The sequence below is a fragment of the Medicago truncatula genome, chromosome 7 (assembly GCF_003473485.1).
Source record: "Medicago truncatula cultivar Jemalong A17 chromosome 7, MtrunA17r5.0-ANR, whole genome shotgun sequence".
NCBI classification, from domain to species: Eukaryota; Viridiplantae; Streptophyta; class Magnoliopsida; order Fabales; family Fabaceae; genus Medicago; species Medicago truncatula.
In genome coordinates, this window is record NC_053048.1 from 12,079,662 (window position 1) to 12,098,231 (window position 18,570).

The window sequence follows — 18,570 nt, forward strand, 5'->3', positions numbered from 1 at the left end:
AGAATATCTTTTCGTATTAATGTGTATACAGTTAAAACTCTATGAATTAATAATGTCAAGACCGGAGAAATTTATTAATTTAGAGAGTTATTAATTTATCGATAAATTAATAATTATTAATTTAAAGAGTTTAGAAGATATTGTGAATACTATCATTGAGAACAATGCAGAGGATTACGGCGAAGATGATACGGTGTCTTTGGAGCCTGTTACACGAAAGGAAGCACTTATGGCGTCGAACACTCTTCACAACTTTATGATACAATACAAAAATACAATACCTGAGCTATTGGATGCAATAAGAAAAGTTAGAGATGAGCTCCAAACAGACTTGAACTTTAAAGGAAAACAGACAACTATTGAATCATATTTCAATAGTGTAATATAATTTTTTTCAGTTTCTATGAATTATTAATTTATGATTTTCTTGGGACCGAAAATTATAAAGGGATCTTCCGAAAAATTATTATCTTATTATTTTATCGAGTTTTTCAATTTCTTACATTGGCCCAAGTCGGGACCGGACAAATTTATTATTTTAGAGAGTTTATTAATTTACCGAGTATTAATTTAAAGAGTTTCTACTGTATTAGTAATAGATATAATTTCCAATGATTGTCAATAATTTTACAATGATTAATTAATCATTCACAATTATTTATAGTAGTATACTCCCTCCGTCCCAAATTGTAAGCAAAAAAAAAAAAATATCAAATCACACTTATTAAGAAAACTAAAACATCTAGACCAAAAAAAAAAAAAAAAAAACTAAAACATAAGAATTTGTAATTTGCATTTAATTTCATGAGAATAAGCAAAAAAAAAAATATTGAAAAAGATGGTTTTTTTTTAAAAAAAAATAAGATTAAATAGGATAAAAGTTTTTTTTTTTGCTTACACTTTGGGACAATGAAAATGATTTTTTTTTTTTTTTTTTTTTTTTTTACATTTAAGGACGGAGGAAGGAAGGAGTAAACATTGACAAGAAGATATTCTAATAGTTCTTCCCCTTCTTCATCATCTCCAAAAAAATCTCATTCCAAGTATCAATAGGTCCTGGCAAGCACCAATGAGTACAATCGTTTTGTACATTCTTTGGAATTGTTTTAGCAAATGGAAAAGGATACCTATAAGCTCCTGCATGACCATCTGGTCTCAACAATGCCAATTTTGTTATATCAAGCACCTTCAAATTTAATCCAACTTGTTTAGATTTTTCCTTAGCATTTTCAGCTTCCTCTATCTCCATACTTCTTATCTTAGCTTCCATTCCTTCAAGTTTCTTCTCCTCATATTTATATGGATTTTTCTTTGAACAAGTACCTCCCTTATCCCAAGAACCTTCAAAATGAGTAGGTGAAAATGTTCTCACAATCACATCAATTTCATTCCCTTTAACCATTTTCCTCTCAATTATGGTATTAAGGGCAATCCTTAAAGCCTTTCTCATTGGAACATAAAATCCAATATCATTATATTTCGATTTTAAATCATGACATATAGAACAACCTATAACTGAATCATTCTCATAGTAAACTGAAGGAATGTCCAAAAACCAATGACCAAATGACAACATAATCAAGTCCATTTGATCTATATCCTTTGCCCAATTCTCACTTACATGATCCAAATGTATTGTATTATAATTTGGCCCTTCCTTTCTTCTTTGATCACCCTTCACAAGAAATGGTGCCCAATAGGATGTCAAGTTTGCATTGTAAGAAGGAAAATACCACCTCCCAATAGAGCCTATATGATTGATATATTTAGGTTTTGAAACAGTGGATAATAAGCAAATAAGGGACTCTAGTTGGTTCCTAGATAAAGAGTCTCCAACAAAAACTATGTTCATGTTGCTCATGAGTTTAAGAAAAGTGTTTGGGTCAAAAATTGGAAGATCACACTCATTTGGTTTCCATCTCCAATATAGGTAGCTTGTGTCAGGTCTTCCATTGACAATGCAATTCTGATTTTCCCTGATCTCATTACATGTTGTCCCATTATACAAAGGGCCTCTCTTGTCATGAACCCAATTGCCAATTAAATAGTCACATGATTTCTCAAGAGGTTTTTCCTTTTCTGCCAAAAATGAAAAGAATAATCAGGTCTACTAAATTGATGAATAGAAACAAGATTTAAAAGATCCCGTGAGCTTAGCTCAATTGGTAGGGACATGCATTGTTATATGCAGGGGTCGGGGTTCGAACCCCGGACACCCCACTTATTCACCTTAGAAAAACGTGAATTCTAACAACTAGACTACTTGACAAAAAAAAAAAGATTTAAAAAAGTTGTGTAACCATAACATGGTGGAAATTTATTGGATGTTGCATCCCTTAATGTTTACTTGTACACGTAATATCAAAGTTTTTAAAATGTGTTACCATAGTGTGACTAAAATTAATTTGATAAGAGAAGAAAGTGTTGTAACACGTACTTGGATCCTCTTTCGTGAAGTTTCCGTCGAAGGTGGTCTGATGCTCATCTCTACCATTCAATTTTTTATTAGTAATTGAAACTGCACGTGGTACAAAAAAGAAAATAATTGAGATTACATGAAGAAAACTTTTACAGGAGAAAATGTCTTCTAGATGTGACACTCCCAAAATATTCTTCTAAAGTATCTATAAATCGTTGATACATATTTTGAAATAACTATTATGCATCAAACATATTTTAACTGATTCTAATATTCATTAAAATAATATTTATTTTTTTACAATTTATATATATAAGATAAAGAAAACTGAAATAAATCATCCACAACATTGAGTACACAGGCTAATCATGTGTTACCATTATATGATTTAAATTAATTTGGTAAGACAAGAAAGTGTTGTAACACGTACTTGGTTCCTCTTTTGTGGAATTTCCACCAGAGGAGGTATGACGCCCATCTCCACCATTCAATTTTTCATTGATAAATGAAACTGCATGTTGTACCAAAAAAAGACAATTGTTTAGATTACACGAGAAATTTATTAATCGAGAGGATCTCTTACCATTGTGACACTCCCAAATTTTCTTCCTATATAGATTTATAAATTAAGTGACACACTCAATCAAAAACAATATTTGAATTGTACATAGAAGAGGTCCCTTAAAAAATATCGATCAAGATTTTAAAAAATTGTGTAACCGTGTATAAAGCAAAAACACTTATAGGTTTGGCGTGTCGCGGTGTCTGACACTATAATAACACACATACGACATGTGTCGGACAAGTGTCATAAACAAGTTATTTTCTTCTTTACTTTGACATTCCTAGGTTCGGTGTCTAACGCTTATATAACACTTATATGAGGTGTGTCAGACAACTCAAACAAATGTATGAATTTTTTTCTGTGCTTCTACACACAGTAGATTCAAGAGTTAAAGCCTAGTGAAATTTTTTTATCAATGAGGGGTCATAGACATTAAATTTGATTACAACCTTTTTAAATTTTTTGACGGTAGATGAAGTAATAAAGGCCAAATACTATTGTATCTTGTTATATAAATTTTTTAATGAAATAAATTGCTCAAGTTAGAAGCATATGTATGTATTTTGCTTCTAAATTTAGATAAATAAATTAATATATAGGTAGCAGTGTCGGTGTCTTATGATTTTTACATTAGTGGTGTCAACATGTCTGTGTAAAGTGTCCATGTCAGAGTTCATACTTCATAGTAACCATAACATGGTCGCAATTGATTTGATGTTGTATCCCCTAATGTTTACAGGTAGACGTGACATATGTGTTACCATATTGTGACTATAATTGATTTTAAGAGAAGAAAGTGTTGTAACACGTACTTGGATCATCTTTCGTGAAGTTTCCACTATAGGAGGTCTGACGCCCATCTGCACTATTCAATTTATTTTTAATAATTGAAACTACATGTGGTACAAAAAAAAAAGACAATAATTGAAATTACACAGGAGAAAACTTTTATGCGAGAAAATCTCTTCTAGTTGTGACACTCCCAAAATATTCTTCTAAAGTATCTATCAAGTGACAAAACAAACAAAAAACAACTTTGATATTTTTTTAATAGAAAAAGAACTTTGAATTGTACATAAAATATTAGTTTATATTTTATCCCTTAAAAAATATCGATCAAATTCTTACACCAACAATTTTTACAATTCTCCATAATTTTAAAGATCATCATAAATCTAGAATTTAAATATTGTACACGTGACAAATTGTCATTGATATAAATTTTAAAACAAATGTTAAATATGAGATAAGTTGTTACTGAAAAAAAATTAAAAAAATTATCATACGAGGGATAAGTTATCGTTGATACATATTTTAAAATAAGTATTATGCATGATACATGTTTTCACCGATATTAATATTCACTGAATTAATATTTATGTCTTACAATTTATAAAAATAAGATAAGATATAAAAAACTGAAATAAATCATCCACAATAACGGGTACCCGTGCTTGAAATATGTGTTACCATAATATGATTGAAATTAATTTGATAAGAGAATAAAATATTGTAACACGTACTTAGATTCTCTTCTGTAAAGTTTCCACTAGAGGAGAAATGATGCCGATCTCCACCAATCAATATTTCATTAATAATTGAAACTGCATGTGGTACAAAAAAAGATATTAGTTTAGATTACACTATAGTAATTTTTACTGGAGAAGAACTCTTGTTGTTGTGACAGTCCCAAATTTTCTTCATATAAAGTATCAATAAAATAGGTGACACTCACAAACAAAAAAGAAATTTGAATTGTACAAAGAAGAGGTTCTCTAAAAAATATCGATCATGATTTAAAAAAATTGTGTAACCTTCTATGAATCACATACACTTCTAGGTACGATATCTGACACTTCTTTGACACTTGTACGACACATGTCGGACTAGTATCCAAATAAATTATTTTCTTCTTTACTTCGATATTCCTAGGTTCGGTGTCTGACACTTATATGTGGTGTCTCGGACAACTCAAACAAGTGTCTGAATTTTTTTCTCTGTTTCCACACAAAGTAGATTCAAGAGTTAAAGCCTTGTGAGAAATGTTGATCAGCGAGGGTTTATAGACATAAAAAATGATAACGGCGTTTTTAAATTTTATGACAGTAGATAAATTAATAAAGGTCAAATATTATTGTATCTTGTTAGATAAATTTTTTAATGAAATAAATTGCTCAAGTTAGAGGCATATGTATGTATTTTGCTTCTCAATTTTGATAAATAAATTATTATATAAGTTACAGTGTCGGTGTCTTATGTTTCATACATTAGCGGTGTCAACATGTATGTATAAAGTGTTCATGTCAGAGTCCGTACATCATAGGTAACCATAATATGGCCACAATTGATTTAATGTTGTATCCCCTAATGTTTACATGTAAACATTACATCAAAGTTTCTGACATATGTGTTACCATATTGTGACTAAAATTGATTTGATAAAAGAAGAAAGTGTTATAACACGTACTTGGATTCTCTTTCGTGAAGTTTCCATCAGAGGAGGTCTGACGTCCATCTGCACCATTCATTTTTATTTTTTTTAATAATTGAAACTACATGTGGTACAAAAATGACAATAGTTGAGATTACAAGGGAGAATTCTTTTATGGGAGAAAATATCTTTTAGTTTGGACACTCCTAAAATTTTCTTCTAAAGAAACTATAAAGTGTCCAAACAAACAAAAAAACAACTTTGAATTTTTTTTTTAAATAAAAAAAGAATTTTGAATTGTACATAAAAGATTAGTTTATATTTTATATTTTTGTCCCCTCAAAAATATAAATCAAACCAACAATTTCTTCAATTCTTCATAATTTTAAATATCATTATCAATCTGGAATTTAAATATTGTACATGTGACAAATTATCATTGATATAAATTTTAAAACAAGTATTAAATACAAGACAAGTTGTTACAAAAAAAAATTGTAAAAATTATGATACTCATAAGTTATCATTGATACATATTTTAAAATAAGTACTATGCATGATACATGTTTTCAGTGATACAGATATTCATTGAATTAATATTTATTTTTTACAATTTTTATAAATAAGATGAGATATACAAAACTGAAATAAATCATCCATAACAACGAGTATTCGTGCTTGAAATACGTGTTACCATAATATGATTGAAATTAATTTGAAAACAGAAGAAAATGTTGTAACACATACTTGGATTCTCTTCCGTAAAGTTTCCACTTGAGGAGGTATGGTGCCCATCTCCATGATTCAATATTTCATTAATAATTGAATCTGCATGTGGTACAAAAAAGATATTAGCTTAGATTACACTATAGATTTTTTTTACTGGAGAGGATCTCTTACCAATGTGACTCTCCCAAATTTTCTTCCTATACAATATCTATAAATTAGGTGACACAAGCAAACAAAAAAGAAATTTGAATTGTACATAGAAGAGATCCCCTAAAAAATATCGATCAAGATTTTAAAAACGTGGGTAACCTTCGATGCACATACACTTCTAGGTTTGGTATCCGACACTCCTATGACACTTTTTACGACACGTGTCAGACAAGTATCCTAAAAAAGTTATTTTCTTCTTGATTCCGATAGTCCTAGGTTTAGTGTCTGACACATATATGAGGTTTGTCGGACAACTCAAACAAATGTCTGAATTTTTTTCTCTGTGTTCACACACAGTAGATTCAAGAGTTAAAGATGTGTGAGAAAAAGTTTAGATAAATGAAAAAAGTCAAATATTGTTGTATCTTGTTATAGAAATTTTTAATGAAATAAATTGCTCAAATTAGATGCATATGTATGTATTTTTCTTCCCAATTTAGATAAATAAATTAATATATAGGTAGCTGTGTCGGTGTCCTATGTTTTTTACATTAGCGGTGTCAACGTGTCTGTGTAAAGTGTCTATGTCAGAGTTCGTACTTCATAGTAACCATAACATGGCCGCAATTGTTTTGATGTTGTATCCCCTAATTTTACATGTAGACGTGAAATCAAAGTTTTTGCCATATGTGTTACCATATTGTGACTAAAATTGATTTGATAAGAGAAGAAAGTATACTAACTCGTACTTGGATCCTGTTTCGTGAAGTTTCCATTGGAGGAGGTCTGAGGCCCATCTGCACCATTAATTATTATTTTTTAATAATTGAAACTATATGTAGTACAAAACAGACAATAATTGAGATTATACCGGAGAAAACTTTTGTGGGAGAAAATCTCTTCTAGTTGTGACACTTCCAAAATTTTCTTCTAAAATATCTATAAAGTGACAAAACAAACAAAAAACAACTTTGATTTTTTTTTTGAAATGGAAAAAGAACTTTGAATTGTACATAGAAGATTAGTTTATATTATATAACTTTGTCCCCTCAAAAATATCGATCAAATTCTAATATAAACAATTATGTATAATTTTCAAGATCATTATAAATCTCAAATTTTCCCTCAAAAAAAAAAATTATAAATCTCAAATTTAAATAGAGAAATAATATTTGTACACCTACTTTTTAACAACTTTTTAAACAACACTTTCTCTCATACTCACATGTGTTTTTATTTTCTCTCTTATTATTTCTCTCTCCATTGTTTTTGTCCAATAAAAAGAGGAGAAAAGTAGTTGTCACAAGAGTTATACAAAATTGGTTGTACAAATATCACTCCTTCTTAAATATTGTACCTGCGACAAATTATCATTGATATAAATTTTAAAACAAGTGTTAAATGCGAGACAAGTTGTTAGAGAAAAACAAATTGAAAAATTTATCATACTCGGGATAAGTTATTGTTGATAATTATTTTAAAATAACTATTACGCATATACATGTTTTCACTTATACTGATTTTCATTGAATGAATATTTATTTTCTTACAATTTATATATATAAGATAAGATATACAAAAACTGAAATAAATCATCCATAACAACGGGTACCCATGCATGAAATATGTGTTACCATAATATGATTGAAATTAATTTGATAAGAGAAGAAAGTGTTGTAACACGTACTTGGATCCTCTTCCGTGAAGTTTCCACCAGGGGAGGTATGATGTCGATCTCCACCATTCAATATTTCATTAATAATTGAAACTGCATGTGGTACAAAAAAGACAATAGTTTTGATTAAACTATCGAAATTCTTTACTGGAGAGGATCACTTACCGTTGTGACACTCCCAAATTTTCTTCCTATAAAGTATCTATAAATTAAGTGACATACACAAACACAAAAGAAATTTTAATTGTACATAGAAGAGGTCCTTTAAAAAATATTGATCTAGATTTTAAAAAATTGTGTAACCATCTATGAAGTACAGGCATTTCTAGGTTCGATATCCACATTGTTATGACACTTGTACGACACGTGTTGGACAAGTATCCTAAATAAGTTCTTTCTTCTTCACTTAACACTCTTAGGTTCGGTGTTTGACACTTACATAACACTTATATGAGGTTTGTAGGACAACTCAAAGAAATGTTTGAATTTTTTTCTCTGCTTCCACACACAATAGATTCAAGAGTTAAAGATGTGTAACAAAATATTGATCAACGAGGGGTTATAGACATTAATGTTGATTACACCATTTTTAATTTTTTTGATAGTATATAAAATAATAGAGGTCAAATATTGTTGTATCGTGTTAATGAAATATTTTCATGAAATAAATTGCTCATATTAGATGCATATTTATGTATTTTGCTTCTCAATTTAGATAAATCACTTAATATATAGGTAACAGTGTCGGTGTCCTATGTTTTTTACATTAACGGTGTCAACGTGTATGTGTAAAGTGTCCATGTCAGAGTTTGTATTTCATAGGTAACCATAACATGGCCGCAACTGATTTGATGGTGTATCCCCTAATTTTACATGTAGACGTGAAATCAAAGTTTCTGACATAATTGTTACCATATTGTGACTAAAATTGATTTGATAAGAGAAGAAAGTGTACTAACTCATACTTGGATCCTCTTTCGTGAAGTTTTTACAATTTATATATATATATAAGATAAGATATACAAAACTGAAATAAGTCATCCATAACAACGGGTACCATTGCATTAAATATGTGTTACCATAATATGATTGAAATGAATTTGATAAGAGAAGAAAGTGTTGTAACACGTACTTGGATCCTCTTTCGTGAAGTTTCCACCAGGAGAGGTATGATGTCCATCTCCACCATTCAGTATTTCATTAATAATTGAAACTGCATGCGGTATAAAAAAGACAATAGTTTTGATTACACTATAGAAATTATTTAGCGGAGAGGATCACTTACTTTTGTGACACTCCCAAATTTTCTTCCTATAAAGTATCTATAAATTAAGTGACACACACAAAGACAAAAGAAATTTGAATTGTACATAGTAGAGGTCCCTTAAAAAATATCGATCTAGATTTTAAAAAATTGTGTAACCGTCTATGAAGCACATGCATTTACAGGTTTGGTATCCACACTCGTATGACACTTGTACGACAAGTGTTGGACAAGTATCCTAAATAAGTTATTTCTTCTTTATTTCAACACTATTAGGTTTGGTGTCTGACACTATACATAACACTTATATGAGTTTGTAGGACAACTCAAATAAATATCTAAAATTTTTTCTCTACTTCTACACGCAGTAGATTCAAGAGTTAGAGATGTTTGAGAAATGTTGATCAACGAGAGTTATAGATATTAAAGTTGATTACAACTTTTTTAATTATTTAGATAGTAGATAAAAAATAAATTTCAAATATTGTTGTATCTTGTTATAGAACTTTTTTAAAGAAATAAATTGCTAGATGCATATGTTTGTATTTTCCTTCCCAATTTAGGTAAATAAATTAATAAATAGATAGCAGTGTCAGTGTCCTATATTTTTTACATTAGCGGTGTCAAGGTGTCTGTGTAAATTGTCCATATCAGAGTTCGTACTTCATATGTAACCATAACATGGCCGCAATAGATTTGATGTCGTATCACCTAATGTTTACATGTAGACGTAACATCAAAGTTTCTGACATATGCGATACCATATTGTAGCTAAAATTGATTTGATAAGAGAAGAAAGTGTTGTAACACGTACTTGGATCCTCTTTCGTGAAGTTTCCACTAGAGGAGGTCCGACGCCCATCTGCACCATTCAATGTGTTTTTTAATAATTAAAACTACATGTGGTACAAAAAAGACAATAATTAAGATTACACGGAATAAACTTTTATGTGAGAAAATTTCTTCTAGTTGTGACACTCTCAAAATTTTCTTCTAAAGCATCTATAAAGTGAGAAAACAAACAAAAACAACTGTGAATTTCTTTTTAAAATAGAAAAAAAAAAAAACTTTGAATTGTACATAGAAGATTAGTTTATATTATATATTTTTGTCCCCTAAAAAATATCGATCAAATTTTAAATTAACATTTTTAATATTTCTTCATAATTTTAAAGATCATAATAAGTATGTAATTTAAATATTGTACATGTGACGAATTGTCATTGATATAAATTTCATCCACAACAACGAGTACCCGTGCTTAAAATATGTATTATCATAATATCATTGAAATTAATTTGATAAGTGAAGAAAGTGTTGTAACACGTACTTGGATCCTCTTCCGTGAAGTTTCCACCAGAGAAGGTATGATGTCCATCTCCACCATTCAATTTTTCATTAATAATTGAAACTGCATGTGGTACAAAAAAGATAATAATTTAGATTACACTATAGAAATATCCTATAAAGTATCTATAAATTAAGTGACACACACAAACAAAAATGAAATTTGAATTGTACATAGAAGAAGTTCCCTAAAAAATATCGATCAAGATTTTGAAATTGTGTAACCAACTATGAAGTGCGGACTTCTATAAGATTAGGCATGTTGCAGTGTCCGACACTCTTATGACACGTGTCAGACGAGTGTCCTAAATAAGTTATTTTCTTCTTTATTTCGACACTCCTAAGATCCGTGTCTGACACTTATATGACACTTATATGAGGTGTGTCGGACAACTCAAAAGAATGTATGAATTTTTTTCTCTACTTCTACACATAGTAGATTCAGGCGCTAAATGAAATAAAGGTCAAATACGATTGTATCTTGTTATATAAATTTTTTAATGAAATAAATTGCTCATGTTAGATGCTTATGTATGTATTTTGCTTCTCAATTTAGATAAATAAATTAATATATAGGTAGCGACGTCGGTGTCCTTTATTTTTTAATTAACGATGTTAACGTGTCTATGTTAGTGTCGTGTCATGTGTCCATGATAGAGTTCGTACTTCCTAAGTAACCATAGCATGGCCACAATTGATTTGATGTTGTGTCTCCTAATATTTACTTATAGACGTGACATCAAACTTTTTGACATATATATAACCATAGTATGACTAAAATTTATTTGATAGGAGAAGAAAATGTTGTACATGTACTTAGAAAACTTTTACTCAAAAGTTTCTTCGAAAGTATTTATAAAGTGAGACACACAAACAAAAAAACAACTTTGAATTGTATACAGGCTTTAATGTCTGTGGTTCTAAATAGTTATCATGTTCTATCAAACCGTTATCTTTTCAGTTTTTCTGTGGCTAATTTGTAGTTATAATTTAGTCTTTCTATCATTTGGCTTATCCTTTCAGATATGGAGCTGTATGTTGTTTATCTTTACCTTTGTTGGTTTGTTTTGGTGGGTTATATTCTTTACCTTTACACTCACTATGTCTTATGCTTTGTGTTGATAAAAATATCTTTACTTCTCCAAATATATATATTTTTTTTTTAAACTAATATCTATTTTTCAGGCAAAACGTGTTAATTAAAAAAATCCGTTTTAGGAAAGAATAACATCATTGATCCTATTCTTTTTTTAAACAGAAAAAAAACCAAAAAGATGGCAATTGGATGGCATGAGAATTAGCAACACAGTTACCAATTACATTATTTGTCCACACAAGACATAGCGGAGGATTCTTGGCCATTCATATCATGTATCATCCTCGAGTTTGGTTTCACTCAATAATTTTATTTTATACTTGTTCATTTTTAAATTATAATTTACCCACATAAGACATAGCATGGGGTTCTTGGCCCTTCATGTCATGTATCCTCGAGTTTTGTTTCATTCAATCATTTTATTTTAGGGTCATGCTGACGTGTCTACGAATTTGGTGCCAATTCCGGCCCCAAATAGTTTGGTGATCACAGTATAGGAAGACATTCACAATAATTCTAGAAACAAAAGCAACATTTGAAGAAGACTAATGTTGGTAAGCCATCGTACAACACCTGCTCCAGGGGTGATACCTCTCCAACTAATCAATTATTGTTTTTTATTGGAATGTCAGCAGCTTCGGTAACTCGGACACGAAAATTGTTAAAATAAGTAAATTATAAGCCTGTGCTATGTTTTTTTTTTGGCTGAATTTATGATTAATTTTGTGCACGTTCCTTCTTAGTATTGGCATGGCATTTCAGTAAGACATGGAGTTATAAGACATGGAGTATATTAGACAATTAAGTAAAACAACTCATAATATTTTTTTCTCATACAAAATCAGTTACATTTCTTAGTACGTGTGAAATGATCTAAACAACTTATAATTTGAAACTGAACGAGTATCATATTTTTATGTTAATTTAGTTTAAACTTTAAAATGAATTCAAAATTTTAAATAAATTTTGCCTATTAGATATCAATATCCAATCAAATTCAAGTTAGATTATAATATTTTTCCCTTAAACAAAAAAAGAATTTACCTCATTTTTAAGCTTCTTTATAAAATTAATAGTCTTTTTTTTATAAAAAAAAATAAAAAATAATAGTCTTTTTACTATTAGCACCTTTAACAGGGTGAGCTAAATTACTTTTTGTGGGAGTAGGATTTAAACAATCTATAGTTGATTCGAGTAGTTTTATTTTACTGGTTGTTGTTTATAAAGAAACCAAACTTAAACTCCACATGTTTGTATTTTTTATTTGTAATTAATTTTGATTTAAATTTAATATTAATTTTCACTATTTTAATTAAAATTCATAAAAATATTAATTATTAAAGTTTATTCCCCTAGATAAAAAAAACTATAATTATATAATCCTTGGTTCAAAATGAAAAATGATGCAATATTCCAGTATTATAACCATTTTAATAAAGATATTAATTATGATCGTTAGTGAAAAGAAAAAAAATAGATTGGAGTGTTCTAGAGAGAGAAGTTAGAGAGAAAAGAGAGCATGTATTTTGTCTTTTCCGCTCATGGCAATCCCCCACTCCAACAGACCAAAACCCCCCGACCTTCACAAAGCCTCTACCTAAACCGTCCTTCTGAGGAAAACTTTTGGGATCTACCCAAGAGATCCCTCCTAGGGAAAAAGAAGATTTGTTAGAGAAGAAACTTGTTTGCATTGAGCTTGAAGATGGTAATCGTCTTCTTTCTAAAGTCCATTTAAAGTTGATTGTATTTCAAGAATTATGTACCCCTTAAAAAGATGTTCTTGTGGTGAAACTTTTAGGGAAAACTTTGGGCTATAACATCATGAAGAAACACCTCCAAAAAATCACTTCTAGTTGTGACACTCCCAAAAGTTTATTCTAAAGTATCTATAAAGTGACAAAACAAAGAAAAAACAACTTTTAATTTTTTGACATAGAAAAAGAATTTGAAATGTAGATAGAAGATTAGTTTATATTATAAATTTGTCCCCTAAAAAATATCGATCAAATTCTAACACTAACAATTTTTATAATTCTCTATAATTTCAAAGATCATGATAAATTTGTAATTTAAATATGGTAGATGTGACAAATTGTCGTTGATATAAATTTTAAATCAAATGTTATGTACGAGACATGTTTTTACTGGAAAAACAATTAAAAAGTTATCAAACTCGGGATAAGTTACCATTAATACATATTTTAAAATAACTATTATGCACGAGACATGTTTTCACTGATACTAATACTCATTGAATTAATATTTATTTTTTTACAATATATATATATATATATATATAAAAGAAAAGATATACAAAATTGAAATAAATCATCCACAACAACGGGTACCCATGCATGAAATATGTGTTACTATAATATGATTAAAATTAATTTGATAGGAGAAGAAATTGTTGTAAAACATACTTGGATCCACTTCCGTGGAGTTTCCACCGGAGGAGGTATGATGCTCATCTCCACCATTCAATTCTTCATTAATAATTGAAACTGCATGTGGTATAAAAATGACAATAGTTTAGATTACACAATAGAATTTTTTTTATCAGAGAGGATCTCTTACTTGTGACACTCCCAAATTTTCTTCCTATAAAGTATCTATAAATTAAGTGGCGCACACAAACAAAAATGTAATTTGAATTTTATATAGACGAGGTCCCCTAAAAGATATCGATCATGATTTTAAAAAATTGTGTAACCATCTGTGAAGCACGGATACTTTCAGAGTTACGTATGTCACGATGTCCGAAACTTGTATGACACTCGTACGACACGTGTCAGACAAGTGTTCTAAATAAGTTATTTTCTTCTTTACTTTGTCACTCTTAGGATCGGTGTCTGACATCTATATAACACTTATTTGAGGTGTGTCAGACAACTCAAAATAATGTCTTATTTTTTTTCTCTGCTTCCACACACAGTAGATTCAAGAGTTAAAGATGTGTGAGAAATGTTGATCAACGAAGGGTTATAGACATTAAAGATGATTACAACATTTTTAAAATTTTTAATAGTAGATAAATAAATAAAGCTCAAATGCTATTGTATGTTGTCATAGAACTTTTTGAATGAAATAAATTGCTCAAGTTAGATGCATATGTATGTATTTTGCTTCGCAATTTTGATAAATAAATTAATATATAGGTAGTGGTGTCGGTGTCCTATGTTTTTTTACAGTAGCGGAGTCAACATGTCTGCGTCAGTGTCGTGGCAGATGTCCATGTCAGACTTTGTACTTCATAGGTAACCATAATATGGCAGCAATTGATTTGATGTTGTGTCCCCTAATGTTTAGTTGTAGACGTGACATCAAAGTTTTTGACATATGTGTTACCATAGTATGACTAAAATTGATTTTATTAGAGAAGAAAGTGTTGTAACACGTACTTAGATCCTCTTCCGTGAAGTTCCCATCGAAGGAGGTCCGATGCCCATCTCCACCATCCAATTTTTTCTTATAATTGAAATGCTTGTGGTAAAAAACGAAAAGACAATGGTTGAGATTGCACGGGAGAAAACTTTTACGGGAGAAGATTCCTTCCGGTTGTGACACTCTTAAAATTTTCTTTTAAAGTATCTATAAAGTGAGACACATAAAAATAAAAAAATAAAAAAAAACTTTGAATTGTACATAGAAGTTCCCCCTCAAAAATATCGATCAAATTCTAACACTAACAATTATTATAATATACATACCTCAAAAAAAAAAAATTATAATACACTATAATTTCAAATATTTAAAACCTATGATAAACATAGAAGATGGAATTCACTATACACTAGCAAAGTTACATTGCTAGTTAATTTACCTTTTGTTAAATGAGGGGAAATAGAAAGTGAAGGTTGGTGAGTGATGGGAGTGTAAAATGGAGCAAATGAGGAGAAGTAAAAGTATAGGCAAACTAGAGCTAAAGGTAGCAAAGAATAGAAAATGGAGGGCACAAATGTTTTGGTGAGTTTTTCTTTGAATGTGTTTATAATTGTTATCATCTTCTTTCAAAGCTTTTCTTATTCTAGGTTTTGGCTTTGTTGTACCTTACTTGTTGATAATATATATCCTTGGAGCTGGTGGTGTTTTTGTGCTATAGTTCCATAGTTTGCATAAAGTGGAGCATTAAAACTACTTCAGTCTTCATGCTTAGAGTGGGATGCATTTCTGGTTATCTCATATATGAGGCAATGTGGAGTTTAATGTCTGTGGTTCTAAATGGTTATCATCTTCTATCAAACCGTTATCTTAATTATTAAGTTTTTTCTGTGGCTACATTGTAGTTATAGTGTAGTCTTTCTATCATTTGGCTTATCCCTTCAGATATGGAGCAGTATGTTGTTTATTTTTAGCTTTGTTGGTTTGTTATGGTGGGTTATATTCTTCCTAACCTTTTGTGAAGCTGGCTGTAATGATTACATTCAAAGTATGTCTTATGCTTATGACTTTGTTTGGAAAAAAATATCTTTACTTCTTCAAATAAAAAAAAAATAACCGGAAATGTTAATGAATGTCTCTGAAGTACTCTTTAAAACCTTGGTGTATATGGTTTGCAAAACAGTAAGTACTGAACATAACAGTATAAAATAGAACAACACAACACAAGGCAGAACAACATAGGACAAATTTTTATGGCATTGAATTTTTTTTTTTTATACGATTTTTGGGGGACGAAATGCTATTTTGAATTTTTAAACAACGTGGGACAAAAAGTTGTGTTGTGGTTTAGTGAAGGACAAAAATATGAGTTTTTGTCATGTCCCTTGCATCCAGTTTGTCCTGTACCTCAAACAGTTTTACGAATCAAACACTGGACAAGTGAAGTTGTTCTGTCCTGTCCTTTATTTTTTAGTAAATCAAACGCACCCTAAATTGTAATTTTTATTCATGTGTAATTAATGCATTAAAAATCAAAATATTTAACTTTTTTATAAATTAATTTTTTTTCTTTTAAAATTCTTAAAGAGTGTTTTATGGACATTCGTTAATAAGACCTAAAATTAATATCTATTTTTCAAGCAAAACGTGTTAATTGAAAAACATCTTTTTTAGGAAAGAATGACTTTATTTTTTTTTTTTACTATCGACATTTTTTTTGGAGGTGAAAGAATGACATTATTGATTCAATTCCTTTTTTAAACAGAAAAAACAAAGAAAGATTGCAACTATTTAAAGAATTAACAAGACAGTTCCCATTTCCATTATTTATCCACATAAGACATAGCAGAGAGGGTTCTTGTACCCTCGAGTTTGGTTTCATTCAATCATTTTATTTTATACTTTTTCGGTTTTTAATTCTTTAATTTTTCTTTCTCTCACATCGTTTATCTGATCACCAGCGGACTGATCAATTTGTAATACTTCCCCGATTCTAAATATAAGAGAAAAATATTTTTTTAAATTTATGGAATGATTAATGTATTTGGATTACAATTTAAACTAATACATCATAATTTATTCAATGAACTTAAAAAAGAATCTTCTATTATATTTAAGACCGGAGGGAGCATGTTGGAACAATAACTTATATATGTAGTTCTATTTTTGGTAAGGTAACATGAGAAGAACAGCATCAATTTAATTCTTACTTTGTTGTTTGTTTCAGCAGAACTACGTTTGTAAGTTAGTTCTTAAATATATTGTCAAAAAAAAATTAATGCTTGAAATAAAATAACTTTTTTTTTTTGGTCAAGTGAAATAAAATAACTTTATCAAACACTAATTTAGAATACAAACTTTTATATATAAAAAGAATATTAATATCCCCTTAATAAACTATCTTAACCTTTAAGATAATATTATCATCTCATTCATTTAAACATTTACGATTTAACTATATTACTCTTCCTTCAACAACAAAAAAAAAACTATATTACACTCGGCAATTCACGAGTCTCATTCTAGTTATCATATATGCAAAGTAGATGATATTAATTTGAAAGTGATGACATTCATACAAACACAGTAACCCGTGCGCGTCTATATGAACTGATAACAATACAAATACAAAATAGAGAAAGAGGAAACAGGAACAATGACGGAAGATAGGATTTCATAGAATAATAATAGCTTAACGTTTCAAAAGGATACTAGAGAATATATATATAAGAATTCTGCTCTTTACCCAACACTTTTTACTCGCTCCCAACTGAAAAGACCAAAATGCCCCTGCGTGAGTTAACTCACGTTGGTGTTAAATTTTTTTGGGTTAACTCACGTTGTGTGCTGTTTTAAGGCCAGGCAAAACCTCATTTCCTCATTTCCAATCTAAAATTCCAAAATTTCTCTCAAATCCGAAAATCCTTCAACTTCAAATCAAACAACACTCCAATAATAAGTAAGCTTTCATAATCAAACATCATTAACCTATTTATGTTGTTATGTTTGATTTTTCCTCTTAAATTAGATTTTTTTAGTTTTATGGTCTTGTTTAAATTTTGATTTTTTTTTTGCAAGAAATGATACAATGTGACATGTAAATGATTTATATTGCTTAATGAGAAATGTTAGCAACACTCATTTTTCAACGCTCTCTCTAGCACTCACTCTTTTATTGGATGAAATCAATGTATGTCCCACCATTTTGTGTAGCTTCAATTTTCAAAGTGTAAACCCACAATGATTTAAATCAATAAGAAAGTGAGTATTAGAGAGTGTTCAAAAGAGAGTGTTGTTAGCATTACTCATTGCTTAATTGTTATGATGTTTGCGTGATTATGTTAGATTTTTTATATTAAATTATATTTTCTTAGTTTTAGGGTTTCGTTTAAATTTAGATTTTTTTTTTGCAAGAAATGATACAATGTTACATGTAAATGACTTATATTGCTTAATTGTTTAGATGTTTGCATGTTTATGTTGTAGTTATGAGTTTTAGGGTTTATGTATAAT

The 18,570-nt window shown here is 29.4% G+C and overlaps 1 protein-coding gene across 23 annotated transcripts; it reads right to left on the bottom strand.

The window, feature by feature from the left end:
- Positions 1 to 932: 932 nt before the first annotated feature.
- On the bottom strand, positions 933 to 15,987 carry LOC25497900 (protein ALTERED XYLOGLUCAN 4). Of its 23 annotated transcripts, none has more exons than XM_024769992.2 (14): positions 15,500 to 15,984; positions 14,100 to 14,180; positions 10,564 to 10,644; positions 10,048 to 10,095; positions 9,102 to 9,182; positions 7,982 to 8,062; positions 7,038 to 7,091; positions 6,163 to 6,243; positions 5,452 to 5,499; positions 4,508 to 4,588; positions 3,797 to 3,844; positions 2,850 to 2,930; positions 2,438 to 2,518; positions 933 to 2,079 (listed from the first exon to the last, which is right to left on the bottom strand). In XM_024769992.2, the coding sequence occupies exons 1-14, from the start codon at positions 15,678 to 15,680 to the stop codon at positions 995 to 997; spliced, it is 2,112 nt and encodes a 703-aa protein (XP_024625760.1). In that variant the 5' UTR covers positions 15,681 to 15,984; the 3' UTR covers positions 933 to 994. The 23 variants fall into 23 exon arrangements, with proteins under 23 accessions (XP_024625760.1, XP_024625761.1, XP_039683661.1 ...); XM_024769993.2 differs by having other exon boundaries at positions 7,044 to 7,091; positions 15,500 to 15,982; XM_039827727.1 differs by lacking the exon at positions 14,100 to 14,180 and having other exon boundaries at positions 15,500 to 15,987.
- Between the last annotated feature and the right edge of the window lie 2,583 nt (positions 15,988 to 18,570).

What these genes read in the sequence shown, in the direction of transcription:
- LOC25497900 (XM_024769992.2), bottom strand. Translation starts at nt 15,680, where the DNA reads ATGATAACAATTATAAACACATTCAAAGAAAAACTCACCAAAACATTT. An exon ending in CTTCACGAAAGAGAATCCAA is followed by an intron (nt 4,589 to 5,451) that starts GTACGTGTTATA and finishes TACCACATGCAG; the next exon opens with TTTCAATTATTAATGAAATA. An exon ending in TTCCACAAAAGAGGAACCAA is followed by an intron (nt 2,519 to 2,849) that starts GTACGTGTTACA and finishes TACCACGTGCAG; the next exon opens with TTTCAATTACTAATAAAAAA.